This window comes from Zonotrichia leucophrys, chromosome 17, assembly GCF_028769735.1.
Source record: "Zonotrichia leucophrys gambelii isolate GWCS_2022_RI chromosome 17, RI_Zleu_2.0, whole genome shotgun sequence".
NCBI classification, from domain to species: domain Eukaryota; kingdom Metazoa; phylum Chordata; class Aves; order Passeriformes; family Passerellidae; genus Zonotrichia; species Zonotrichia leucophrys.
The window spans coordinates 801,966-827,371 of record NC_088186.1 but is presented as its reverse complement, the minus strand read 5'-3'; the positions used below and the strand labels follow the sequence as shown (position 1 = coordinate 827,371).

General features: G+C 49.8%; 4 protein-coding genes across 7 annotated transcripts; 2 read left to right on the top strand and 2 right to left on the bottom strand.

The window, feature by feature from the left end:
* Positions 1-80: 80 nt before the first annotated feature.
* Positions 81-15,691, top strand: GOLGA1 (golgin A1). Of its 3 annotated transcripts, none has more exons than XM_064727649.1 (23): positions 81-174; positions 509-817; positions 2,003-2,093; positions 3,385-3,459; positions 3,932-4,029; positions 4,530-4,562; positions 5,097-5,225; positions 5,491-5,648; positions 6,028-6,139; positions 6,263-6,358; positions 6,578-6,703; positions 7,525-7,620; positions 8,043-8,138; positions 8,398-8,550; positions 8,782-8,877; positions 9,597-9,686; positions 10,332-10,434; positions 10,706-10,863; positions 11,025-11,186; positions 11,675-11,734; positions 12,249-12,413; positions 12,597-12,683; positions 13,506-15,691. In XM_064727649.1, the coding sequence occupies exons 2-23, from the start codon at positions 683-685 to the stop codon at positions 13,584-13,586; spliced, it is 2,400 nt and encodes a 799-aa protein (XP_064583719.1). In that variant the 5' UTR covers positions 81-174; positions 509-682; the 3' UTR covers positions 13,587-15,691. The 3 variants fall into 3 exon arrangements, with proteins under 3 accessions (XP_064583719.1, XP_064583718.1, XP_064583720.1); XM_064727648.1 differs by having other exon boundaries at positions 5,479-5,648; XM_064727650.1 differs by lacking the exon at positions 3,385-3,459 and having other exon boundaries at positions 5,479-5,648.
* Positions 15,692-16,344: 653 nt separating this feature from the next.
* Positions 16,345-19,276, bottom strand: ARPC5L (actin related protein 2/3 complex subunit 5 like). The gene is made up of 4 exons (XM_064727651.1): positions 19,104-19,276; positions 18,909-18,981; positions 18,497-18,673; positions 16,345-16,903 (listed from the first exon to the last, which is right to left on the bottom strand). Exons 1-4 carry the CDS (start codon positions 19,241-19,243, stop codon positions 16,841-16,843), a joined length of 453 nt encoding a protein of 150 aa, XP_064583721.1. The 5' UTR covers positions 19,244-19,276; the 3' UTR covers positions 16,345-16,840.
* An 88-nt stretch (positions 19,277-19,364) lies between these two features.
* On the bottom strand, positions 19,365-22,638 carry PPP6C (protein phosphatase 6 catalytic subunit). Of its 2 annotated transcripts, XM_064727948.1 has the most exons (7): positions 22,492-22,638; positions 22,273-22,368; positions 22,118-22,183; positions 21,627-21,768; positions 21,179-21,258; positions 20,870-21,079; positions 19,365-20,171 (listed from the first exon to the last, which is right to left on the bottom strand). In XM_064727948.1, exons 1-7 carry the CDS (start codon positions 22,564-22,566, stop codon positions 19,923-19,925), a joined length of 918 nt encoding a protein of 305 aa, XP_064584018.1. In that variant the 5' UTR covers positions 22,567-22,638; the 3' UTR covers positions 19,365-19,922. The 2 variants fall into 2 exon arrangements, with proteins under 2 accessions (XP_064584018.1, XP_064584017.1); XM_064727947.1 differs by having other exon boundaries at positions 22,273-22,594.
* A 52-nt stretch (positions 22,639-22,690) lies between these two features.
* Positions 22,691-24,927, top strand: RABEPK (Rab9 effector protein with kelch motifs). Its single transcript, XM_064727475.1, has 7 exons — positions 22,691-22,759; positions 22,896-23,032; positions 23,107-23,259; positions 23,338-23,499; positions 23,745-23,894; positions 24,073-24,222; positions 24,379-24,927. The coding sequence occupies exons 1-7, from the start codon at positions 22,701-22,703 to the stop codon at positions 24,663-24,665; spliced, it is 1,098 nt and encodes a 365-aa protein (XP_064583545.1). The 5' UTR covers positions 22,691-22,700; the 3' UTR covers positions 24,666-24,927.
* The last annotated feature ends 479 nt before the right edge of the window (positions 24,928-25,406 follow it).

Here is a 25,406-nt window from a genome sequence, read left to right as displayed (position 1 = left end):
GGCGGAGCTCGGTCGGAGGGCGGACCGGGGCCGGGGGCGGAGCTCGGTCGGAGGGCGGACCGGGGGCGGAGCGGGGCCGGCGCCGCTTCCGCCCCGCGCGGCGCTTCCGGGTCGGCGGTGTCCGGGGAAGCGGCGGCGGCCGCGGGACCGGCGAGGCTCGGCCGGGCATGGGCGGTGAGGAGCCAGGGGACGGGGGACCGGGAGAGGAGGGGGCAGCCGGGCCAAGGCCGCGGGGGAGCGGCGGTGACAGGCCTCGGTGCCTCGCAGCAGAGCAGCCTCCGTGGGCCGGGCCGGGCCGGGCCGGGCTGAGGGGACCCGCCCGCTCCCCGGGCCCCGGCCCCGCCGCCGTTTGGGGCCGTTGGTTCAGGGCTTTAACGGATTCTGCTCCGGGAGACCCGATTTTTAACGTGCTGTAACAGATGCGATGTTAAAAGGCTTTCTGTTCCCTTTAAATGATCCATGCCGGTGGGATTTTTTGGTGTGGAACCCATTTCTGTTTGATTTGCAGGTACTGCCAGGCCTTGAGGGCTTCAGTGGCGCTGGAGATGCAGTAAACCCGTGCATGAGGCTCAGAATTCAGTCTCTGCGTTTGGAAGCTTTAGACCCGAGTGTCAGCGTATTGAACGTTGGCGGTCGCGGCTTTCCAAAGGCCCTGGATATTTCAGGGCTGTAGAGCAGTAAAATGTTTGCCAAATTGAAGAAGAAGATCGCGGAGGAGGCGGCGGTGGCTCCCCGGCCCGGAGGAAATGCCCGCATGCCCAGGTCTGTCAGCAAGGAATCGATCACGTCTGTGGGAGCAGACTCCGGAGACGACTTTGTGAGTTACACCTTGCTTTGAAATCTCCTTTCTCTGACAGTATTTTTATTACGGTTTTGCAGACAAGCATTTAAAGTCTAGTGTGTGATTTGAAAACGTGATGTGGTGTCTTTGTAAGTGTATCTCCTAATGCATAAATGTATCATTAGCTTGAGTGAAATTAAATATTGAAGAGAAAAGGTTTGTTAAGCATAGTAGTTGCCAGGAGTCTTTCATTCCCACGTAAACAGTTTTCATTTTACCTCTGGGCTTCCTGGTAGTCTTCCTACCTGAGACATTGTATATGTCTCTGCTGAAAACGTGTGCAGTGTTGTTGCAGTCAAAACCGCTTTAGTTCCTCTCTTTCCCGATAAAACATTGTTTAAACCAGCGGTGAAGTTCCAGGAGTGCATGGGTTAAGTGAGGCCCTGGAATGCTCTGGCTCCTCTGCCCTGCATGGCTGGCTGTCACATTTCTGAAAACCTGGATTAGGGCAGTGTCACCCCACTGCTGGAGCCAGCAGGACCCACTGCACAGCCAGCAGCAAGTCTCTGTTTGGTGTCTGCAGAGTGAAGAACTTATTTACACAGTTGGGCTTTAAGTAAATTTTTTTGAAGCTCAGCTGAAATTTCAGTTGTGTTAAGCAGGAGGTTGGAGCTCCTAATGTTTAAATACATGTTATAGTGAAAATATATTAGTCTTGTGTTTTTCTGAGGCTGTTTTTCCTTTTGCACTTAGGAAAGTCTCATGTAGAAATTCTTTTTGCCGTCTTGCAAGTTTGTAGAACAGCAAACAAATAATGAAATGGCAAAACAAAATAATGAAATGGCAAAACAAATGGTCTTCAGAAAACCTCCAAGAGTTAGTTGTTTTATCAATATTCATTTAACTGCTCTTGCTGTTGACTTTTATGGAGCAAAACTCACCAGAGGACTCATAAGTTAGTTAAGTTTGGACACACAGGTCCCAGCCCCAGCTCCTTCCCAAGCTCTGTGCTCTGGGGAGCAGGCAGCCTGGCACTATTGAGCCTTGCTGGTTTTCTCCTTCAGCATTTTTAACACATTCTGCTGTGCTAGTACAATTTTCCCCTCTATGGGAAAAACAAGTGCTGTTCCTAGGCAGGAGAGTGTTTTATCCCAGACTGATGTATGGGAGGATCACTTTTTCTGAATTTTGTAAGTTACAGAGTGTTGCTTTTCTCCCAAGGCTTCTGATGGAAGCAGCTCCAGAGAGGATCTTTCATCCCAGTTGTTAAGAAGAAATGAACAAATTAGAAAACTGGAGGTGAAGCTATCTGGTATGTGCCCTGATATATACAAAACTTGTTACTATAGGAAATTTTTCCCTTGAATGTACATGGTTTAATTTATTAAAAGTCCATGGGGTTGGGGTCTTTTGAAGATTGATTTGTAGCAGCCCTGTTGATTGACAAGAAGGGACCATCCAGCATCATTAATTTTTTATGAAGGCAACTGATTTGCTGATTTCAACAATACATTTGTGTGATTGCTTGGAACAGCTGGGATAGCTTTCTGTCCCATGTTTCAAACAGCATCTGTCCCCACTTGTGTGTATGGTTTGTTTCTGATAGGGTCTGAGCTTTCTGACAGTAACACAGTACAATCCTTAAAGAAGTGGGCTTGGAAATGAAGAAAAAACAAAGAATTCAACATAAAACAGTCCTGAGGGTTTTTTCTGTCTAATTCCTTGTTCTGTAAAGCTGCAGTGAAGGCTGGCACTGCTCCCCATCCCTGTTGTAGGGAAGAGACCAGGACTGGGCTGAACTGTGTTACACTGCTGCTTCCCAAAGCTTATGGGAGGCCTTGGAAAATTAGGGAAGGTTACAGCCAGATAAAGATTATTTTGATTATTTTATTTTGGAGACTTATTGGGCTTCAGTTCAAGAAAATATAGGCTTCAAAAATTATTTCACATGGAATTCAAAAGGCCCAAATGCTCGTCTGCTTGCACAAGGTAAACTTAAAAGTGCTGGCTGGGACTTAACACAAGAGAGGGAGGCTCTGGGTATCAGGAGTCTCATGCAGGCAGCCAGCCAGTGAGCAAATCCTCTTCTCCATTGTGCAGGAGCCTCTCCAGGGTGTGTGCACACTCTGTTTTGGTTCATATTCCCTCCTGTGGCAGTTCTGCTGAGCGAGGGTGAGGGCAGTGCTGTGGGACTGCAGATGGATGCAATGGCCATGAATTAACCCTTCCCTGCAGCCTGCAGTGCCAGACAGCTTTCCTGAGCAGAGGGAAATGTGTCACTGTTCTGGGATGAAGTGAAAAGGGAGGGACAGTTGTTGATTCTCTGGTTCTGCTCTTGTCTGTGTGACTGACACCCCTGGGACAGGCCCTTCTGTTTGTGCCAGCCCTGTGGACAGTAGAGAGCTATTTGCTGTGTTCATTGTTGTGGTCACCCAATTCCTTAGCAGGAATGATTTTCTGATTGAGAAAATCATTGTCATTTGCCACTCATCATTTTTTCTTTTCTTTTTTTTTTTCCCTTTCTTTTTTATTTTTGTGTTACCCTAAAAATGTCCTTCCCCAATGTCTGTCCATTCCTGGTCTGTTCTCCCTCCTCACACAAGATTATGCTGATCAGATCCGAAATCTGCAGAAGATAAAAGAGAAGCTTGAAAATGCATTAGAAAAGCATCAGGATTGTACGTATTTTTCTTTTTTTCCTTTTTCTTCAGTTCAGTTGAAAATTGTTGTTGGAAGGAAAGAGGTTTGCTAATGATTTCCTTTCAAACTGTGCACCTCTGTAGTGTGAGCAATTAGAACACAAGTTGTTACCTTATTTACAGCATAAAAAGCAGCAGCAGTGTGTTGAATGAGGTTGTTATTACACTCCTTCTGCCGAATTTGGGGCTCACATGCAGGAAAGACCTTTTGGAAACCTGCAGCTTTGTTCTAATCCAGCAAGGAGCAGTATCCCTGTCTGCTGTTAGCTTTGGCCCTTTGCCAGCCCGCAAGCAGCGTGAGGGAATGAGTAGCACAGTGCTAGTGCTACAGTCAAGATGGGGCTAATTACTTGCAGAAGAAGCTCTTTAAAGTTATAAATAACTTACAGGAAAGTGAGAAATAATTTTAAAAGATGAGTTTTTAATATAGCTGGTGGTTCTCTGTTGGTAGCCTCCATGAGGAAGTTTCAGGAGCAGAATGAAGCTCACCAGGCCAGTCGAGCCAAGATGGCTGAAGGAATGGCTTTGGCCTTGGAGAAGAAGGACAAGGTAAGAGAGCTTGAGCAGGACTTTAGACTCTCATGACCCTGATATTTTAAGCAGGTGTTACTATTAATTAAAATAATTGTTCAGCCCTCTGTGTGAGCGTGCCAGCGCTGAGGGAAGGAGTGAGTGCTGAGCTCAGTGCCAGGAATGGTGCAGAACTTGTCACTGCTCAGACTGGTTTTAACAAGAGCCCACAGAAATTCCTAATGAAAGGTTAAGCTTGTGCTTGGACGAGATTCAATGGCAGTAGGCTTGTTGTCACATTTATTTCACTTGCATAAAACTTACGTATTCGGGTAGCACGAATGATTCCTCAGCCTTTATTCAAGCGCTGGCTGTTACTGTGCTGCTGCTGATTATTTTTTAATCATTACCAAAGCTTAGTATCTGCTAGCAGTACAAATTCTTCTTTTTCTTTTTTTTTTTAACCATAATTGCTGTCCTTGAAAGTCTGCAAATAGATTTTGATATCTTTTTTTCTCCTTTCTTTCTTTCTTGTTCAGGAGTGGATGGAAAAACTCGCTCAAGTTGAAAAGGTAATTAACCTTGGATGTTTTTCTCAGGGGGTGTAGTGTAGCTCTGTGTGTATTTGCAAACACCATCCTGCACACTTGCAGCTCTATCAGAACTCGACTCTGTTCAGCCCTTTTTATTATTTGGTCTTTGTTCAGTGGGAGAGGCCAATCATATGGTTTTTGTTGCCAGCCCAAATGCCTAGGGAGGTCTTTCTGGATTTATTTGGTTTATTTTTCAGCAGGGAAGTAAAGAACGAGGGGTTGTGATGGGAAAGTTGTCCTTCTGTAAGGTGGAACATAGTCCATTTTTAAGAGTTCAGTTTAGATGGTCGTGACATTGTAATGAATTCAGATTTCTTTTTTTTTTTTTTGGAGTTTGGTAATTTTCACTGTGACATGAATCTGAAAGGGTTTCTGATTCTCTATGGAGCACCATCAGGAGCTGTATGGCTGCAAGACAAGATTTCTTTCCCAGAGAGTTTACCTGAACTCACATTGACTTGACATGAGCATACAGATATCCTTTGACTTCCTTTGGTTCTGTTCATTTATCAGGAAAAAAAAGTGCTTCAAACACAGTTACAAGAAATGAGGGAGCAGAGTTTGAACCTTTTCCAAAAACGAGATGAAATAGATGAACTGGAGGGCTTTCAGCAGCAGGAAATTGCCAAAGTTAAACACATGGTAAGAATATCTTCAACTTTTTATTTCCTAAAATTTTTACCAGATATTAAGTTAGTGGTATCCCAGCATACATTTTTTCGGCCTTTGTGCTTGTACACAGATTTGGTTAGCGTCAAAATCCCAACAGTAGGTATTGAACACAGTATTACATAGTCTGTCATCTCACTTAATTCAGCCCCAGGCCGGTTTCAGTGCAAAGGTTTATCAGTGTTACTGGTCACTGTAATGCCCAAGATGATGCTCTAATGTTCAGCTTTTGAAAAAGGAAGAGTGTGTGAGCCGAGCGGAGCAGGAGCTGGAGGCGCGGGCGCAGGAGCTGGGCCGGGCGCGAGCGGAGCTGCAGGAGGCCAGGGCCGAGGCCTCGGCGCTCAGCAGGGACCTGCAGGACTTGCAGCAGCAGCTGCAGCAGCTGCAGGCTCACAGGTACGGAGCTGGGCGTCTCACAGCAGCAGTGGTTGTGTTTGCCCTCTGTTTTTACTTCACGCTCACTTCTGTCTCTTTGGAAGAGTTTATATATGTAGTGAGCTGACTGAATTTTTGCCTCTGCTGTGGCCATGGGGATGTAAATGCCAAGCCAATGATAGTAATACTTTTTTTGTAAATTATTTCTTTTTTTCATAGTTTGGATGCTTAACTGTCACTTTTATTTGAAAATGTGTAATCAAGCAGTGATTTATGATGGTGACTGGTTTTAGGACAAGAAAATTTTGTTGATGTCCATTTTCATAAGCAGCAGGATTATCTGCTATAGATTATTTTCCTGGAATGGTATGTCACTTGTTTTTATTCTCTTTCTATGAAGAGATGAACTAATGACAGCTGAGACAAATGCAGAAAATAAGATCACTGCTCTGGAGTTAAGAGAACAGGAGCTACAAACTGTCATACAGCAGCTTTCTGTAGACTTGCAAAATGTAAGTTTGAGCCAAGTGAGATTTGATTCAAAGAGCTCCATGTCTGCAGAAGTTAGATTAGATATCAGTTATGTGGTGTTGGAAATTTAAGTTTCAAAGTAAGTAATTTCTCAAAATGTTTAGGCTCGAGTGGCTGGTTCTGGTTGTGAGAAGAGACTGGAAATGTTACAAGTGGAGCATGAATCTCTGAAGGTGGAATATGAGCAGGAGAAGCAAAAGGTGAGGTGCTTTCAGATGCACGTGCTGCTCCTGGTGTGCACATTTGGGTAATGTACACCTTTGTGTAGTTGGAAGTTTGGTGTCCAGAAAGTGTTCTGGGGTAAAATTGTCTTTTTAAATAGGACTTTCCTTTCTATTGGCATTTCCAAAAGTCAAACCACAACAGATCAGATGGAAGCTTCATTACAAAAAAGATTCTGTGATTTCTCATCCTCACAGATGACTTTTGAACTTGCTGAGAGAGATAGACATACAGAACAGCTGCAGGAAAAGGTGTCTTCCCTGGAAAAAAAGCTAGAAAGAAATCTCTCAGGAGATGAGCATGTGCAGGAGCTGCTCAAGGAGGTAATTACACAGTTAAAGGCTGCTTGGAGGTACAGTATTTGTGAGTTTGTTTTGGGTTTTTAGGTCTTACATTACATCTCCCCCATGCAGAGCAAGCTGCTGATGTCACACAGCATGTTTGTCCTGGCAGTGTTTTGGCACCCTGTGCTGGGCAGGACTGGGGGTGGCTGCACTGAGCCTGTCTGTGTAGGTCCTGCACAGATGTGTGTGCTGGCCTTTCTGCATTGTCTGTTTGGGCACTGCATCTGAGTGCTTAGAAGGAGGAGAGCAGCTTTCTGCCATCCCCACAGGGGGTGGAACAATTTGGGGGTTTTTCTAATTAATCCTCACAAGCACAGTGAATGCTTTTCCTTGTTCTTTGGCAAGGCATGGGGCAGGGAGGGGAACTGTTTGCACACAGGTGTGCAAACAGAATGTTGTATGCTCAAAACCTCAGCCTCAGGAGTGCTAAAGAACAGCTGGAAACAGAAACTTAGCTGTGGTTAATCCCCTTTCTCTCATTGCTTTTTGATCTCTTTCTCAAGCACTGATGCTCCTGCTCAGAATCAGCCTGGAGCAATGTTTCCCCAGCTGGGTCTTGGGGATGTTTGCTTTTCTCTGGTCAGGGTGCCTACAGTCACATCACCCCTCTGTTGCTGTGACAAAAGAACTTAGCTTAGTAAACTCAAGGCAGTTTAAAGTTATCTAGAGATATTAAAACATTCTGTCCCATTTTAGTTTGACCTTATAAATTAAATAAAAAGGAAAATTTTTATTACCCCCCACCAACTTATGTCTTTGTCCATCCTTGCTCATTTTCTTCACCTCAATGTAACTTTCAGAAAGCTGCTCTTGAGCAGAGGCTGGAGGAGAGCAGGCAGCAGATACTGACAGACAGGACACAGCACAGCCAGGCTCTGAACCAGCTGGAAACACAGGTGAGCAGTTTCTAATTTCACCACAGATTCCCACTCTTTTCGTCCTCTATGCCCTACTCCCCTCACTGCACTCCCTGCCCAAGGTGAGACTGCACATTTAATCACATTTAGTCTTGAAAGGAGAATAACTGATCAGTGTCTCTGGGTATCTCCCCACTTCATGGGTGGAGGAGGGCCTAGAGGTGAATGCAGAGGTTTTGTGCAGATCCTCCCTGTAGTAAGAAACAAATAACTCAGGTGCAAGCAGTGCTGTGGTGAAGAATTTCTAAAACCTGAATGTGTCAAATAGGCAGCCTCTCTATCTCTGTGGCTTCAGGGATTTAATGTTTACCTTCCCCTCCTGGGCCACTCTGTATTATGCAAACTTTTTAAATAACATAGGTGCCAGTGGATAAGGAATTTAATTAATGGTGTAATTTTAGAATAAAGAACTGGAAGAGAAACTACGGATCGCAACAGAAACACTGAAAAAGAGCAAAGAAGCAGCTGCAGACCAGGATCTGAAGATCCAGAAGCTGGTGAGTATCCTGCATGTTTCACTGACCAGTAACAGATCAGTCTTCAGCATCCCCAGAGACAATCACTTCTCTGTTTTGTTATTCAAGTGTTTTGTTTTCTTGCTGTTTGTCTGCTGAACTCCGGTCGGTGAGTGCATGACACTGCTGCCAAAGGAATAGTGTTCCTCAGCTTGAGAGTGTCTCATGGAATGGTGTCAGATCTTGTCAGAAAGATGTCAAAATACCATTCTGTTAATGTGGTTTTCTTTATTCTCTTAAGCAAACTGATCTAGAGGAGGAAAGAAAACAACTGCAGCAACAGATTTTAAGTGAAAAACATCAGTATGATGAGAAAGTTACTGGGCTGGAGTCTCAGATTGCTGCTCTTGAAAAAGCTCAGGAATTGGATAAAACAACAACTCAGCACAGGATTGTAAGTATAGAAACTGTCTGGTGGGTTGTGAGAGTCTTCACAACATGATTTTAACACAGCTTGTAGAGCTTGCTTGTTGTCTGAATGTTTTTATTTAGCACTCCTGGCATTATAATAGAAGATATCATACTTTGAGGCATTAAATATGAGCAAAATATTAGATGTGTTTAATTGTTTAAACAAAGCATTAGAATAATTGTACTGTGTATTTAAACACTCTTTATTTTACAGAGCCAATTGGAAAAGGAAAATGAAAACCTCAAGGGAAGCAAAGAAGAGTATGAGAGTTCATTAAAACAACAAGAGTGTGAACTGAACAGGCTAAAGGTAAGGGCTGGACTGGTACTGGCATTGTCTTGGGACAGAGCTGAGGCTGGGGAGCAGCAAACACCACTGTGGGTTACATTCAGTGCTTGGAGGCCTCTTCTGTTCAGGTTGCAGGTACTTGGAGCTGTAAATCATCTCTGGTACTCAGCAGAAATGTGTTTGAGAAGCATTACAAAGGGATAGCCCTTTTCTGAACCAGAATGCTTGGGTCTGCCTAAATCAGGCAGAAATAATAAATTCCCATATTGTCAGGGATGTGAAGAGCTAGGAAATCCTGTTAGCAGTGGTGAATACAGGATGGTTCAACATCAGATTCCACTCAGAGTGTTCAAACCAAAAAGTTAAAAACTTGCATTAGTTGGGTGTTTACAGTTTATCTAATTTTGACTGTGATTTAGATTAGTTGAAATTTTTTTCATAGTTACTCCTGGATGCACAATTGAAATAAAGATCTGTTGTAGCAAGGAGCTACTTCTTTGTAATAGATACTTCAAGCTGAAAGATCTTGTAAGCATTGGGTTTGTTTGGGTTCTTACATCAGTTCTGTGCTGCTCTTGCATATGCAGAGAGCAGCAGCCAGTAAAACAAACCTAACTCATTTGGAAAATGTAGTGTGTCAGAACACTTTAATTGTAGTCCTAGTAGACTTGGGGTTAAAGATGAGAGACTGACTTGATTTAATTGTCTCACATAACCTCTCAATTAATTATGGTTTGCAGAATGAGATGAGCAGCAGAGAAACTGTCAGTGTGGAAATTGCCAAAGCATTGGAAGAAACAAGGAAACAGAGAGAGGAGTTACAACAGCAGGTTGGTTAATAATGACTGTTTTCAAATGTATTTGAGACATCCCAACCTTTCAAAGAGCAGACTAGGTTTGGATTTATTTATCCTAACATGCAAGACCCTTGGTCAGAATCGTATCCACAGCATGTGAGGCAGCAGTGGATCTGGGTTCCTCTGGAGCAGAGCAGTGGTAAAATTGTACATTTCCTCACAGGGAGGAGCTTGTATCCAGTACCAAATGTCAGTTCTAGAAAGTCTTGTTTTGCTCTTCCTGTATAAAAAATAGTGGATGATGTGTGAGCTTGTGTTTGCTTAAAGTAGGAACTGTCAGCTGAGCGAGTTTGACTGGAGTCAGTCCCATCTTTTGGTTTCTGTATTCTTCTGGGACTGCTGTGGATCTGTGCTTGCTGGGCCAATCTGTGTAGAAGGGGTTTAAGGCCATCTCCTGTTTTGCTCAGGGGCCTTGCAGCTGCCACATGCTGGCTGTGACAATCTGGTGGTGGCACAGAAGCCAGGTGGGGTTTAGCTCTTCCAGCAATGACTTCAGTGCTTGTTCCTGAGGGCAGCATTGTGGAGGTGATGCCTGCTGGGCCTCTGAAGGATCTTTCAACACCCTCTTCCTGTTTTATATCTTTAATGACTTCTGTTGATTGTTTTCCTGCTTTGAAGGTTTCAGATCTGAATACCCTAATAAAGGAGAAAGACCAGCTGATTGATGAAAAATGTGATCTGCTGCTAAAACAGAAGGAAGAACTGAACCAACTCAGTCAAGGTTAGACCAAATGAGTCTACTGCATTCCAAACAATTTAAGTAGAGCCTCTAGTTCTGGCCTTGCCTGGTAGATTGTAATTTTTCTAGATTTCTCTTTCATATTTTATCTTTTAGTACTTTCAAAATGGTTTATTGTTCACTAACAATTGGACAGTCTCTCTTCTGTCTTTCTGTCTGTCCCCTGGCTTTCTGTCTTCATGACAGACCAAATGGATTAGAATCTCCCATCTGATGTGCAGCACTGATACTAAGCAGGTCTCTCCTTTCCCAGACCATGAAGCTGTCTTGCTGCAGGTGCACCAGTTACAGCTGGACATAGAGGCAAGGCAGAGCCAAGCAGTGGAGATAGAGGAAACAGCAAGAAAAGAAATTGATGAGCTGAAGCTGCAGGTACAGGAGTGCCTGTTGGCCAGAGAGCATGAGAAAAACGTGAGTGCAGTTCAAATCCATTCTCTCAGGAAAAGAGGGAGGTGTGCAGGAGCCCCCCAGTTGTGTCCTGCCTGGACAACCAGAAAGAAGTCTGGCTTTCTCCCTGGGGAGTGTTCTTGGGCTGCAAATGTCATGATATCTCTCCATGTTTATTTTTGTAGGTTTTAGAACTGGAGGAATCGACGAGGGCCTTGAACAGTGAGCATTTGCCTTCTCCAGAAAACTCTGTGGTGGAACAGAATGGAGAGGTGGCAGCTGCAGATGTTGTTCAACTTCAGAAGGATAACAGAGAGCTGGAACAGCAAATTGCTGAGAAAAACAAGGTGAACAGAAACAGCTGGTAGTCTTTCCCCTTTTAATTAGGAAGCCAAGTAGCTGGTGCTGCCTCTGCTGCAGCCTTAAAAGGACAGGCCTGTTCCATTTGAATCCACTATGCTGTGAGTAAATGCTTTTCTATGGATTGCACAAGCATTTCCCAACCATGAATAAAAACTGCAGCAAAAGCTGCATGAATCCTGATGTATTTGGGCAGAAAGGTGCACCCAGTGATGCTATTTACAGCTTTCCTGCAGAGCCCTCTGGGTGAATTGGGTTCAGTTCCACAGTGCTGTCACATGAAAGCCCAAGTGTCCTGTCACATGGCTGCTGCTGTGTGCAGCTGGCAAGCCAAGGCTCTCAGGTTGCTTCTTCACAGCTGTCAGTGTTGGTTAATTATCATTTCATTCAGTACTTGTTTATCATGGGTTTTTCCAGATACCTGGGGGTCCTGACAATGAGTACTGTGTTAAACTCTCCTTTGCTGTGCTTACAGATGATAAAGCAACTTCAGCAAAGAATGACAGAACTGAAGAAAACTCTGCAGAAAGAGCTGGTAAGGGTTGTGTGTTTTCAGTCTCTTCAGATGACACTTGCTGGCAGGTACTTGCACTGTTATTCCAAAAGCTTCACTGCTAACTCCCATTGCATCCCTCTGCAATGGTTTATCTCTCCAAGAAAAAAAAAATCGATTTAAAAGAAAATTAACAGAGGTTTTAAAATTGTTGGTTTTGCTCTGATGTTGAAAATTATTCTGAAGAAAGCCCATGTTTGAAAGGCTCAGAGCAGGTTAGTGATAGGAGAAAATTACCTAGGATAGCTTCCACCATGGAGCCAATTCTGTGCTGGTTTGGGTAATGTACACAGAATGCTGACATCAGCCAGCTCCTGTCCTGGGGTGTAGGGAGAGCTGGAGACACTTCTCTGCTGTGACTCCATGAATGTTGATGCCCAGTTTGTGGGTACAACCCTCTTTAGATATCCTGAACCCAGACCCCTCCCAGTGTCAAGCTAACAGCATCTGCAATGTATTTCTCTTTTTCTTCTGTGGATTTTTTATTTTTCTGTAGAAAATAAGGCCTGACAGTGAGGTACCTGAGCTACGTGCAAATTCTGAAGTGCCTAATGCTTCTGTGACTGTCACCAACAACTCTGACTTGAACGACTCCAGGGAGATAAACTTCGAGTACCTTAAACATGTTGTACTAAAGTTCATGTCCTGCAGGGAGTCTGAGGTAAAGGTGCCACTTACCTTCTCTTTCTACATCTGTCTTTCTCTAGAAATTGCCACCTGTCGCCTCCTAAGGACACTTCATGCCAATTCCATAATTTTACAATTAAAAAATGTACAGTGGGGGCAATAAAACAAAATAGCTAACAGCAACATGTTTGAAACACAACTCTGTGGTTTCTTTCAGGCATTCCATCTCATTAAAGCTGTGTCTGTGTTACTGAATTTTTCACAAGAGGAAGAAAACATGCTCAAAGAAACTCTGGAGTACAAGGTAAGGTGCCATTAGGTGCCATATGTGGTCTCTAATGAGACAATTAAAATTCCTAGATGCTGGGAGATTAGGAGAAGTGTCTTTTTTCCAAATGTTAGGTAGAATAATGAATGTAATTTATTATTAAAATGTTAGCTGACCGTATGCGTGCCAGGAATTGTCCCTTTCAGTGAGGGACATGGCAGCTTTCTGGTGCTCAGAGGAGCTGGAGCACAGCTTTGCCCAGTGGACTTGACCTGAGGGGAGAAGTTGGGAGCTCCTTGCCCAAACAGAGTCAGTGTTTAACAGCAGAGCCTAACTCTGGGTTTGTCCTTTTGGCACTGGGCTCAGACACCAAGATCTGTGTCTCCTTTCCGTGGGCTGAGATCTGCCTGGCCCTGGCTGTGTGGTGGTTAGGGAATGTTCAACAGTGAGTGCTGCCTCAGCTCCAGGTCCTGCATCATCCCTGCCCACCCAGGCAGTTGGGATGCTCAGTCTGCAGATGAAGAGATTTCCTCACCATCTGGTTCAGGGAACACTGATGCTACACTGACTAAAGGCACCGTGTTTAAATGACTAGAGTTCTAATTTGAAATTATTTTAAAGGAATATATGTAAGTATAATCTTCAGTCATTTTCACCTGTGGCCAGTGGGTGCTGTTCCTTCCAGATCTGATTGTGTGAAGCTGCCTCCCCTTCTTCAGTCTGGAGTCTGGAGCATTCTGAGTTATAAATAGCTCTTTCCATCAAATGATGAGAACATGGCTGTGTTCCATGTTGTTTTATTTTCACACCTCGGCGGTGTGAGCCCTGTGTGATGTGTGCTGTGCTGTTGTGTCCTAGATGTCCTGGTTTGGGTCAAAGCCATCCCCCAAAGGCAGCATCCGCCCGTCTATCTCGAGCCCAAGGACTCTGTGGCCTTAAGGGAACCCGAAGGTGGCAGGCAGTATCCAGGCACTTCTTTCTGTGAAAAGAATGCTGAACACACTGCTCCAGGTGTGTCTTAATCACTGTCATTGCAGTATTTTGTACAAGAACTTCTGGCTCTGTTTACAAAATTAATGCTGTGCAAGGAGACATGTTCACTACAGACTGGAACAGCTCTGGGCTGGAGTCGGGAGCAGCTCCTCGTGCTCAGCACTCGTGGCTCCTGGCACCACAGGGTTCTGAGCACCTCGAGGGCAGCAGGGCTGCCAGCTCAGTCCCTTGGGATGCTGATTCCAGCTGCTGTTCCAGGGTGCTGCAGTCCAGTGACTCTGGGCACAGAAAAGCTGCTTGTCTGGCTGTGGGAAGCCAGCAGTGGAAAATGTGTTGGCAGAAGAGTGTTGAGAGTGGGATGGTTTGCGAAGCCTTTCACAGGACAGGAGCAGGAGCTTTAACCAAAAAAGAACTCTGCCTTGCCTTCTAATACTGACATTAACTAATGGTTGGCATTTTTTCATATCACTGTGTAATTTAAGGTGCATTTATCCTGGCCTGCAGCCCTCAAGGCTGCATGTTGATTATTTAATTTGAGAGCACAACTTTAGAGTTGTCTGATTTTACTTTTCTTAAAGAAAAATAATATTTAAAATGGTCTTAATTATAGTACCTAATCCTCAGTCGCCTTTAAAACTAATCCATTAGCCTGTTCCATGGGTTGTTAGCAGTGGGAAAAGGGGTAGGAAACCATTTAAACTTTTAAAGCTGAGTTCCAGGTATTGTAAATCCACACTGAAAAATACCTTTTATTTTAAAAAAATAAAAATCTAGTTACAAAGGGTGAAGAATGCTGGTACTAAACATTTTGATTCATTTTTTTTCTTCCAAGTCTGCTAGCAACAAATCCTTATAACCAGGATCTGCCTCTTTGGTTGTGGTTTTCTGTACTTCAAATACTGATGCTTAAAAACTGTTATGAATATGTTAACTGTTAACTCCTGACTATTACAGTAAAAGAAATGCTGCTCATGAGGGGTTTGAGGGCAAAATTCAACTCTTAGTGAACAAGTTGTGGTTCCAGCAGCTTGTTTTCCTAATACAATAAGGACAGGGGACCAAGGTGGCACTTCCTCCCTGAAGCACAATTTTGCCCAGAGTTATTAACACCACTGCAAAATCTGGATCCAAATGGGAAGCAGCACTGTGTGATTCCTGAAAACTGAGACCTGTTTCCAAAAATCCACACTTGTATGGAATTCAGTGAGCATGCTGCAGTTCTAGGAATTCTCTTACAAGTTGATGCTTCTGTTAAATATATTCAGGGCAATTCCAGCTTTCTCCAGTGGAGCTCCAGCAGGAGGTGAATGTGCAGATCCAGAGGACCCAGAGCCTGCTGGTCTCCCAGCCAGCCCCACCCCAGACACAGGAGCTCCCAGGGGCTGTCACTGGGCACAGGTGCTGCTCCTCACTTAGAGACAGGTTGGATTTGTCTGAAGTTAAGAAAACCAACAGAATTTTTTGGTACACTAAAGCTTGTCCAAACAGTCTTCAGTAACCAGATTCATGGCACTTCCAGACAGGACAGAGCATGGGAGGGTTCAGCCCTGCTCTGCTGTGAAAATAGACAATCAAAAAGTACATTTATATCTGATGTCCCTCTGCCCTGCCCTGTTTCTGTGGGACCAGGGGTCAGGATTCCCTCACCCCCCTGCTCCCTCTGAATGACTGCTGGGTTTATGCTGATCCTGGCTTCAAAGGTTACTGCTGAACAGCAAGGAAAGCAGGACAGGCAGCCTGGAACGGAGTGACAAAGTAAAATCTTTTGTTATATATTCACTAACAACTTCAGTTTCAGATCCCAAAGCTCATAAAGGATCAACTTACCATAAACTAGTTCTTAAGTGTTGAATTTTCGTTAGGTATCAGAGCAAGACTGGTGTGTATACATGTATTAAAAAGCTAATGCACTTTCCCTTGTCTCAGAACAGTGGTTATACATAATCCTTTCTATCACCATTGGACTTCTTTCCTTCTATGCTGTAAATATGGATTGTATGATGAAACACTATGAAATTTGTGGTGCAATACATTTTGGATCAAACCCCTAATCTTGATTTCTTTCTTTTTATAGTTGTGGTTATCTCCCCTGGGATGCTATAGCTATTTAAAATTGACTTTTAAACCATGACCCAAACCCCACCTTTGCCCAGGGTGAGGATGGGTGTGCCAGCTGTGCCACCAAGGCCTCTCCCAGGGAGCTGTGTCACAATGAGTTGTGCTACTGTGCTTCCAAAATCAGCTCCCAGCAGGACTTTGAGCAGCTGATGGAAGCGAGGACTGGGTGGAGCTGGGGCTCCCCAGGCAGCTGCTCCTTGGTGCCAAAGGGCAGGGAGCCCTGCCAGAGGGGCAGGGGACAGCCATGGATCCAGGAGTGTGTCCTGCCTGGCCAGAGGACACACTAATACTTAAATCATAAGTCCTGAAGCATCTGCTTGACTTTCTAGTGTGGACAAGAATATAAAAATCAAACTCAGGGTCCTTACTATGTGTTCTATTCACTGCATCTTCTAAGTCTTGATTGGGACTGCTGAGCTTGGTCTCACTCCCTACAGGCAGGACAGAGCTGGATTTGAGGACAAATTCTCTAAGTTGCTGGAGTTAGGAGCAGTCCTGAAAGGTGGACACTGGCTTGGACTGGGTTATTGCAGGCCTGCATTGGAGTAAGTGTCAGACTTACAATGTAGCTGAAAATAAATTTAACTCGCGTGATCCAAGACCTTTATTGATGCAGCAGGCACTTCACTTTACATGACCCCAAGCCCAGAGTCCAAGAGTCCTTCACCCACACGTTCAGCCGCCGTTCCCAGAGCCCTTCTCCCACCCTCAGCTGCAGGACTCAGCCTGGACACAGCTACCTTGGGACTAAGCAGGACACACGGGAGCTTGCACCACCACACCTGGCTAAAGCAGCATCTGAAATACCTGTTCACTTGCAGTGTAGGAGGCAGGAGTGTGCCTTCTCTCTGCCTGGTAAAGAAGGGAGCAGGAGAATGTCTTGGCTCCTATATGTGATAGTCGGAATATGCAGGAATACCTTTACTCTTCCCCCACCTTTAAGGTTAAAAGCATTCCAAGAGGAGGTTACTGTAGGATTTCAGTAGATTGCAATCTCTAATAAAGATGGACCAGTGTAATTTCAGCTCATTCCTTCTTCTGAGTCCAAACCTGACCGTCACCTCTGTCCAAGTTAACAGTCTTTACACAGTCTTTCTTGCTGTGAGAACTCTTATTATGGAGCCCAGGCCTCCTACTGCCAGTGCCTGTGGGAAAGGAGAGAGGTTACAGCGTCACCACGCCCCACACAGAGCAAACACCCAAGAGTTCAGCCACAGAAGGGACTCTGGCTCTTCTCCACAGCTAGAAACTGTCATTCTCCACAGTCTAAGCAGCTTTTGGATCTCGAGGGCTCCAGTGTTGCAAGTCACTGACAGAGCAGAATGCCCACCTCCCTTATCCCTGAGGAGAGGAGGATGAGGAAGGGCTTGCTTCCGTTTCATTTGTGTCCCTCAATGTGAACAGTGTTTCCTTCTGAAGTCTAGAAGATGGAGGTGATTGTAAAAAGAATATTTAAGCTGACTGCTGGAAGTGGGGCATTTACTTTGCAGCCACACTCCAACAGAGCACACGGTATGAGAGCAGAGTGAGACGTGGCACTGGGGAACACTGGACAAGGGCACAGCTGGACAAAGGCACAGCGCCCACCTGGAGCAGGACTGGCAGGTAGATGCTCCTGAGCTCCCAGACCTGCCACAGGCCTTTTCCAGAGGACAGACTGGTGCTACCACTGAGCTGACTCTGCTCTGAGCAAGCCACACATCCTACCAGACTGCCACAAAGCAGAACAGCAGGCTTTAAACCCTGCCTACCCAGACCCGCCTTGTTCCTTTCACAACAGAGAGGACGAGATGCCTTTCATGTCCCTGCACGCTCTGAGGACCAGTCAGGGTGGTGGTGGTGTGTCACCTCCCACGCTGGGAGCACCACCCGCGCTCACCTGAGAGCACCTCAGTGGAAACAACAGGAAAAAAAGAAAAAAAAACCAAGTAGAAACATGTTCTTTGCTGTCTCAAGCAATTCCCTCCTCCCTGTCAAGGCCTGGCAAAGCTGGTGACAGCAGCAATAGCTGGAGTCATGGTACACCAGCTTTATGCAGAGCAGGAAAAGCTCTGCACGTTGGGAAAAGGACAGCAGCTGCCCTGCACAGGGAGCTGCAGCATTCCCAGGAATCAGTTTTCCTAGGAGCACTGACAGCCAGGGCTGCAGCTGAAACCCTGCAGTGGGGGCAGATCTCACTCGGATTCTCCCCGGGGGCAGGGGCACCCAGCAGCTGCTTCGGGGATGTGCCTCAGCCACCACAGACAGGGAAGGAGGCCCACAGGCAGCTGCTGAGCACACCCCATGGCCCCTGTTTCACAGCTGACATTGCACAGAAACACGCGGCCCCTGCTGGTCCCCAGTGCAATCTCTGGAGACCTCAAAATCCTCTCCTGGGCGAACCAAACAGGTTTGCTGAAGCCTGTGACTCAGCTGATGCAAACTGCCAGCCTGAGCCCCCTGAGCTGCGCCCCAGAGGAGGCTGCAGCTGCCCTGTCCCTCCCTGACATCTCAAGGGCAGCTCGAGGCTTTCCCCTGCAGGGAGAACTCCCTGCCCTGTCCCCTCATCCCACGGCAGAGGGTGAGGTTTGAAATACAGCAAAGGCTTTGTGAATGCAGGCTCAGAGAGACCAAAGATGAAAGGAAACACCGAGCTCCTCAGGGATGAGGCCCTGCCACCACCTGCTTCTCTTCTCTCCTGAAAGCACTGGCCAGGACCCTGCGAGCGTGGCTGAGCCAAGAGTGCCCCCAGCACGTACCTTTTCATGCCACTGAAGTAATATTGCACTGCTGTTTTCTGTTGGCTTTTCAAATCCTTTATAAATGTACTTCATTAACAAATCAACACCGTTTCTGTCTAAGGAATTCACCGCTTGTTCTATTTCACTGCTTTTAAAAGATGTGAGGACTTTAAGCATCGTTCCCTGGGCCTGCTCCTGGGAAGACAAGGCAAAGAGAGAAATGTGAGAAGGAGAACAGCTGGGAACGATCCAAGGCTCGCGTTTGGCAAGAGACGGGCGCGCTCCAGGCTGGGTTATTTCTGTAAGGAGGTGAGCAGAGCTGGGGTTAGAGGAGGAAGGGGCAGGCGCGGGGGGATGCCCGTGCCAGCCCGGGCTCACGGAGCGCAGCGGCGCCGCTCGGGTGTGTGCCCGCAGCCCTGCCCGGCCCTACCTTCATCGCCTGGCTCCTGGTGTTGCCCGGGGAGCTGCGGATGGCCGTGTGGAAGGCCCGCAGCGCCTCGCCTGTGCGACGGCGGTCAAGGACTCAAACCGGGACGTGCGGGACGCGCAGCGCGGCCCCGGCCCCGGCCCGAGCGCGATCGCGGCCGCTGCCCGGCACTCCCGGCCCCCCCGGCCCAAAGGATATTGCCTGAGCAGCGCTTCCACCTCGGGGCTGGCATCGGGCTCGGCCGCCGCCGCCTCCTCGGGCTCCTCCACGAAGCGGTTCTCGTCGTACTGGTCGATGTCGAGGCGGCGGAAGCGGGACGAGAGCGTGCTCCGCGCCATCCCCGCGCCCGGCCCGCGCCCGCCGGAAACGGCGCCGGCCCCGCCGGAAGCGGAACCCGCGCGGCCGCCGCGCCCCGCCCCGGCCCGCGCGCCCCGCCACAAAAACACAACAGAGCCTGGGAAAAATCCGAACAATGACTTTAATGTACAAATCCCGTCGCTGCAGCAGTTCGCGGGTTTAATCGGGATCCCGAGGCAAACGGAACAAACCGGGGACGGGGAACAGCCCTTGGACCGCTTTACTGGGATCCACGGAACACTCGGAAAAGGCTGGCTCGGTCCTGCGCCGCGAGCGCAGCACGGGCAGCCCCGGCCCCGCCGCGCACCGGGCACTGACTTTGCTGCTGAAATCTCTTAAAACTTACCAAAAACAAAAAGCTGAACAAGAGAGCGGCCCGAGCGGCTCCCGCAGCGTGGTGGTTAAAGGAATCGGTTCATCTAACCCAGGACTAGGCGAGGACTACATGCAGTAGTACAAATCTCAAGGACATATTACAAATACTCTGAAATTAATCTAGGGGTGGGGAAAAAAACTTGCTACAGACACCATAATACACAATAAATTTAGATAATTTAAAAATAAAAAAGGCAAGAGGCAGCATTTCAGCAGCAAAGTGCTCAATAAAAAGTATATTGTAAAGGGGCAGGACAGGGAGAGGTGACAGCAGGCGGGCGGGGCTCAGAGGAAGTACGGCGTGGTTGTCCTGGGAGGAATGACACGCTCTGAGTCTGGAACTGCGCGGAATAACTTTGGTTCTCTTGTATTTACATCTTTAAAGACCATGATGGACGCGATGTTCCCGCAGCGGTAGCAGTAGTTGGGGGCTGACCATACCGTTACCAACTTCTCATCAAACATGAATTTGTATCCTTCGTGGACGAGCTGGTGCGCTCTGCAGATCAGCTTCAGGTTGTTGATGTGAACAAACTGCAAGGGAAGGGGGAAGGTGAGCTCAGCGTGGCCCGAGCGCCGCTGCCCCAGCACGTGCTGCTCCTGGGCTGGCCCCACAGCAGGACAGAGAGCACAGCAGGGCAGAGAGCACAGCAGGACAGAGAGCACAGCAGGACAGAGAGCACAGCAGGGCTGGGCACCCAGCACTGAGACACCCTGGGACCTACAGGTGGGAACAGCTGACACCCAGGCAGCAGGGCTGGGCTGTCCCCAGGCTGAGCCCTTCCTGACCATGCTGTGCCAGGGCCACAGGACAGCACAGGCTGAGCCTGGCAAGGCCACTGTGTAGAGCCCTGAGGAGTCTGCTCAGTGCAGACACAACAAAATTAACTCAAGAATTGCTTTAAAAAGGGTTTTTTTCTCCTAGATCCTTAGGAAACCATTGCACGCAGAGCCCAGGGACACTAGTGAGTCCCACCACATCACACTTTTCAAAAGTAAGATGGGTATTAGTGCATCTGGCAGTTACATTTGTGCTTTTAGGTTCAAGTGGCTCATTTTTTCCAGCTGGCACAAGCCAAGCTTCTCCACCAGACCACCACGAGTTACTGGCAGAGGTGTGACAGGGCAGTTCAGTGCCCTGCTTTGCCCTTGCTCCACCCAAACCCCACACTGAGCTGAGCCCCTCAGCTCCCAGCCCACGCTGGGCTGTGTGGCCCTGAGCAGGGAGTTACCTCGTTGGTGACCTTGGCCCCGAAGAGCCAGCCTGCCCCACGGGGGCTGATGGCCCACGTGTCCACGTCCTCGGGGTCTGACCACACCAGGTCGCAGAAGGCGCCTTTGTGAGGGATCTCCTGGTTGCGCTCGATGGTCCGGATCTGGTCCAGGGTCTTGATGTCTGGGGAGAGGCCCCCGTGCACACACAGGATCTGCTCGTCTATCAACTGCAGGGGAACGACACGAGCACCTCAGCATGGCTGGCGGGGGAGCCCCAGCTCACAGCTCCCACCAGGACAATGTGTTAGCGTGGTGTTTGCACTTACAGCTGCTATTGTGAGCATGTCAAACACTTTGGTGCAGTATCTCCAGGCGTTCGCGTTCCCGTATTTGGTTTGGCACTCGTCTGTTGGAGAGAACAGTTTTATTCCTTGTGGATCAGAGGAAACAGGCAGAGCAAACACTGACAGCAGAAGCTGCACACCCACACGAGCCCTGCCAGGAGCCCTGTGCTGGGTCCTGCTGCTGGCCAGGACCAGCTCCAGCAGCACCTCCTGCTCTGCCTGTGCCTGAACGTGGCACCAGAGCACAAGCAGAAACCCCAGGTGCCAGAGGAAAAGAGCAGCAAGATCTGCCTTAAACACATTCCATTTCAGAAACACAGTGACCTTGTTACCAAAGGACAGCCCTGGAGCCCGTGTCCCCCCCACCCCCCTGGGCACCCTTGCCAGGGTTTCCCGAGGCAGAGGAGCTGCAGGCACAGGCAGCACTCACCGTAGAACCCATACACCTGGGTGATCTGCCTGCTCTCGTGGTTGCCTCGCAGCAGCGTGATACGGTCAGGCCACTTGGCTTTTAGTGCAAGGAGGTACGTGAACGTCTCGAGGCTGTAATACCCTCGGTCTACAAAGTCCCCCTGAAGGCACATGGAGAAAGGGCACAGTGACACATCCGCTCCCCATCCTCCCTGCCGCAAAGGAACCCAGCGCTGGAGGGCACCGGCACCTGCTGGGACCCGCGGCGGCTCCGGGCACTGGAGCGTCAGCTGCGGGCTGGGCACTCCCCTCTCCGCTGTCCTGACGTGACCCCGGGACACGCGGGCAGGGCAGGGCAGGGCAGGACGCTCTGCCTCACCCCGCGGGGCTCCCGGCAGTACAACCGGCGGGCGGGAGCCAACACCGGCGCCGGGCGGGGCCCGGGACTCGGGAGCCCCTCGGGGTTTCAGCCCCTGTCAAACCCGGCGGGGCCGCGCCCAGCGCACCTACCATGAAGATGTAGTTGGTGTCGGGGACCTGCCCGCCGGTCCGGAACAGCTCGCACAGGTCATAGAACTGCGGGGGGAGAGAGGCGTGAGGGGCACCGGGCATCGGCACCGACCCCGGCCCGGGGCTGCACCGGGAGCGGCCCGGCCCGGCCTTACCTGCCCGTGGATGTCCCCGCAGACGGTGACGGGCGTAGACACGGGCTGGACGTTGGACTCCTCCAGCAGCAGGTCACAGACATAGTCACAGAGGCGCTGCGGGACGGAGCGGGGCAGGGTCGGGGTCAGCGCCGGGACCACCGGCACCGCCCGCTCCGACCCGCCCGGCAGCGCCCACCCCGGCCCCGGCCCGCCCCGGCCCCGCCGCCGCGGCCGCACCTTGAGGTCGTTCTCGGGCAGGTACTTGCAGAGCCGCGCGATCTCCACGTACTTGTCCAGGTCCAGCGGCGCCATCTTGGCACGGGTCGGGCAGAAGCGGGCCCCCCCCGCCACTTCCGGGCGGCGGAGCGCGCCGCCGGCGCGGGCGGAAGCGCAGGGCACTTCCGGCGGCACTTCCGGCCGGCCGGCCCGGCAGCGGCCCCGCCGCCATGGCGCCGCGGGCGCTGCCGCTGCTGCAGCCGGGGCGGCGGCCGCGCCCGGGACAGTGGTGAGCGCGGCGGGGGCACCGGCGGCACGGCGCTGGGCGGGCGGGGGCGGTGGGGGGATAGCGATGAGCGGGGCGGCGGGACCGGCGGGAGCCCGGGCCGGCCCAGCCCGCGCTGAGCGCCGCCCTCGCCCCGCAGGTACCGGCTGAGCCCGCGCGGGGAGCGGCCCCGCGGCCGCGTGGGACTCGGCTGCCTCCTCCTGCCCGGCCGCGTCCTGCTGCTGGGCGGTGCCGACCCCGCCGGGGCCTTCGCGGACGCGCATTTCGTGGAGCTGGGTGAGGGCCGGGCCGGGCCGGGGACCGGGACCGGGACCGGGACACCGGGACCGATCGCCTGTTCCCGTCCACAGCCCCGCTGCGCTGGGTCCCCGCCGGCTGGCGCGGACTGAGGCCGCGCTACGAGCACGCCACCATGCTGCCCGCCGCTGGCCCCCCGCGCCTCTGGGTGTTCGGCGGAGCGCACCCCGCCGGGAACCGCTGCTGCGTTCAGGTGCTGGACCCCGGTGAGTGCCCCGGGCCGCGGGACGGGCCCGGCCTCCGTGCCCGTGTTGGTTGCTCGGTTAATCAAATGTCTTAACCAGAAATAGGAACGTGGGAGAGCCCTGCAGTGAGGGGGGAGCAGCCGCAGCCTCGGACATTCCACACGTCCTCGGCGGCCATCGGGGCCCGGCTCTTCGTGTTCGGGGGTGGAGACAAGGGAGCGGAGCCGGTGAAGGACCAGCGGCTGCACGTGTTCGACACAGGTACCTCCCGCTGGGGCACGGGAGCGCTGCCTTGGGGTGTAGCCGGAGGGCTGGAATTGCTGAGCTCTGTTTGGAGTTCAGAGATGGATGGGTGGCTGTTCCTCTCTTGACAGGCCCTTATGTTCATGTGCTCACTGGGACTTCAGACCCCGGCTTGGATGGGAAGCCTCGGCAGGGCTCTGGGGTTGCTGGTCTGTAGAATTTCCAGAGTTTTGTTCCTAATGCCCTTGTGCTCCCATTTTTAGCCACCCTGGCCTGGTCCCAGCCAGAGACTCATGGTGATCCCCCTTCCCCTCGGCATGGACACGCTGTGGTTGCAGTTGGGACCAAACTCTTCATCCATGGAGGTTTAGCTGGAGATGTTTTTTACAATGACCTGTTCTGCATTGACACTAGTAAGTGTGGATGGAGATACTGCAGGGCAGTACCTGTGAGCTGTGCTTTGATTGGGGGGATGTTTTTTCTGAAATACTAGTTCTTAAGTGCTTAAAGTATTACCTTCTTTGTTTAAATTAACAAACTGCGTGGGGTTTGTGTAATGCATAACCCTGGAGGTGTTGTTTCCTGCACCAGATGACATGAGATGGGAGAAGATCCCAGCCACTGGGGATGTCCCTGGAGGAAGGGCATCCCACTCCTCGGCAGCATTCCAGGAGCACGTGTACATTTTTGGTGGAATAGGTCCAGATGGGACACTGGATACTACATACAAGTATCACACAGGTAGGGAGCTGCTCTCAGGGTGCCAGGGAAGATGCCAGGCAGCTGGGGAGCACATGACCTGCTCAAGCCCTGGAGTTCCAGCACTGCAGGACTGAATGCATGGTGTCACTGCCTGGTGTGTGATGTTTAAGCTGTGACTGTATCTTTGCACTGCAGGAAGGCAGCACTGGACGCTCCTGCAGTTTGAGTCTCCCCTGCCCAGCGGGAGGCTGGACCACGCCATGTGTGTCATTCCCTGGCAGGCTGGGGCACACGGGGACACAGGAGGGACCCCAGCTGGGACAGAGCCCGCTGTGGCAGCAGCTGACAGAGCTGAGCCCCTCCAGCAGGGCCTGCAAGAGGGCCGTGCTGAAGACACCTCTGTCCATCTGCTGTTCGTGTTTGGGGGCATGGACACCCAGGGGCACATTCACAGGGACTGCCTGGTCACCCTCATCGAGTAGAGTCCCCACAGCACCAGCCTCGGCCCCTGGGGCTACTTGTGCCCCCTAACCGTGTCCTTACCCTGGGGCAGCTGGCACAGTGCCCCTGGGGGACAGGGGCTCTGCCTGAGCAGGGTCCTGCTGCAGCCCCAGCCCAGGGAACATGGCAGGAGCCGAGGTGTTTTGAGGCACTGCTGGAGCTGGCACCAGACAAGGTCATTCTGGACTTAACTAATCCCATGGATTGGATAAGGATCAGTTAAATAAAGAGACCAAATTTCAATTAGGCTTCTTTTTTTTTCTAAGAACCTTTATTAGGTGTAAACTACTTTTCACTGTTGAGAAAACTGGTCTGTTTCATATGACACTTTATTAAAAGCTCTCAAGTTTTAATACTGCAGGAAAACATAATTAAGCCAAGCTCCTCCCTCACTGCTGGGCACCACCACTACAGCCTGCTATGGGCTCTGGTGGATAACCTCCCTCTCCCAGCTCAATAAAAGCTGCCCCTTCAGCAGTTACTCAGGCTTGATCCCCCCTTCCTTATCAGGATCTGTTGTAAAACTGAAGTGAGGTCCAAGTCCACCCTCTCCCTTCAGAAACTGAACCCCAGTTCACCTCAAGGCAACAGAGGCCCAGCTCCTGCTTTCAAACCTCCCACTCTCCAGGAGCCCATGAAAGGTGACCTTGAGGGGGTGAGCTGCACTCCATCCTTCAGGGTTAATCCAGATCCTGGCTGGAGCTGGGTCATGGACATCACAG

Bases quoted from the DNA above. Each gene is read 5' to 3' on its own strand.
- GOLGA1 (XM_064727648.1), top strand. From the start codon at position 683: ATGTTTGCCAAATTGAAGAAGAAGATCGCGGAGGAGGCGGCGGTGGCT. The intron at 2,094-3,384 runs GTATGTGCCCTG...TCCTCACACAAG, and splicing joins ACTGGAGGTGAAGCTATCTG to ATTATGCTGATCAGATCCGA. The intron at 11,735-12,248 runs GTAAGGGTTGTG...ATTTTTCTGTAG, and splicing joins AAACTCTGCAGAAAGAGCTG to AAAATAAGGCCTGACAGTGA.
- ARPC5L (XM_064727651.1), bottom strand. From the start codon at position 19,243: ATGGCGCGGAGCACGCTCTCGTCCCGCTTCCGCCGCCTCGACATCGAC. The intron at 18,982-19,103 runs ATATCCTTTGGG...CCGCCGTCGCAC, and splicing joins GTGGAAGCGCTGCTCAGGCA to AGGCGAGGCGCTGCGGGCCT. The intron at 18,674-18,908 runs GTAGGGCCGGGC...TTGTCTTCCCAG, and splicing joins CCAGGAGCCAGGCGATGAAG to GAGCAGGCCCAGGGAACGAT.
- PPP6C (XM_064727947.1), bottom strand. From the start codon at position 22,566: ATGGCGCCGCTGGACCTGGACAAGTACGTGGAGATCGCGCGGCTCTGC. The intron at 21,080-21,178 runs GTAAGTGCAAAC...GTTCCCCTGCAG, and splicing joins ACATGCTCACAATAGCAGCT to TTGATAGACGAGCAGATCCT. The intron at 20,172-20,869 runs GTAACTCCCTGC...CTTCCCTTGCAG, and splicing joins GGGCCAAGGTCACCAACGAG to TTTGTTCACATCAACAACCT.
- RABEPK (XM_064727475.1), top strand. From the start codon at position 22,701: ATGGCGCCGCGGGCGCTGCCGCTGCTGCAGCCGGGGCGGCGGCCGCGC. The intron at 23,033-23,106 runs GTGAGGGCCGGG...TCCCGTCCACAG, and splicing joins CGCGCATTTCGTGGAGCTGG to CCCCGCTGCGCTGGGTCCCC. The intron at 24,223-24,378 runs GTAGGGAGCTGC...TTTGCACTGCAG, and splicing joins TACATACAAGTATCACACAG to GAAGGCAGCACTGGACGCTC.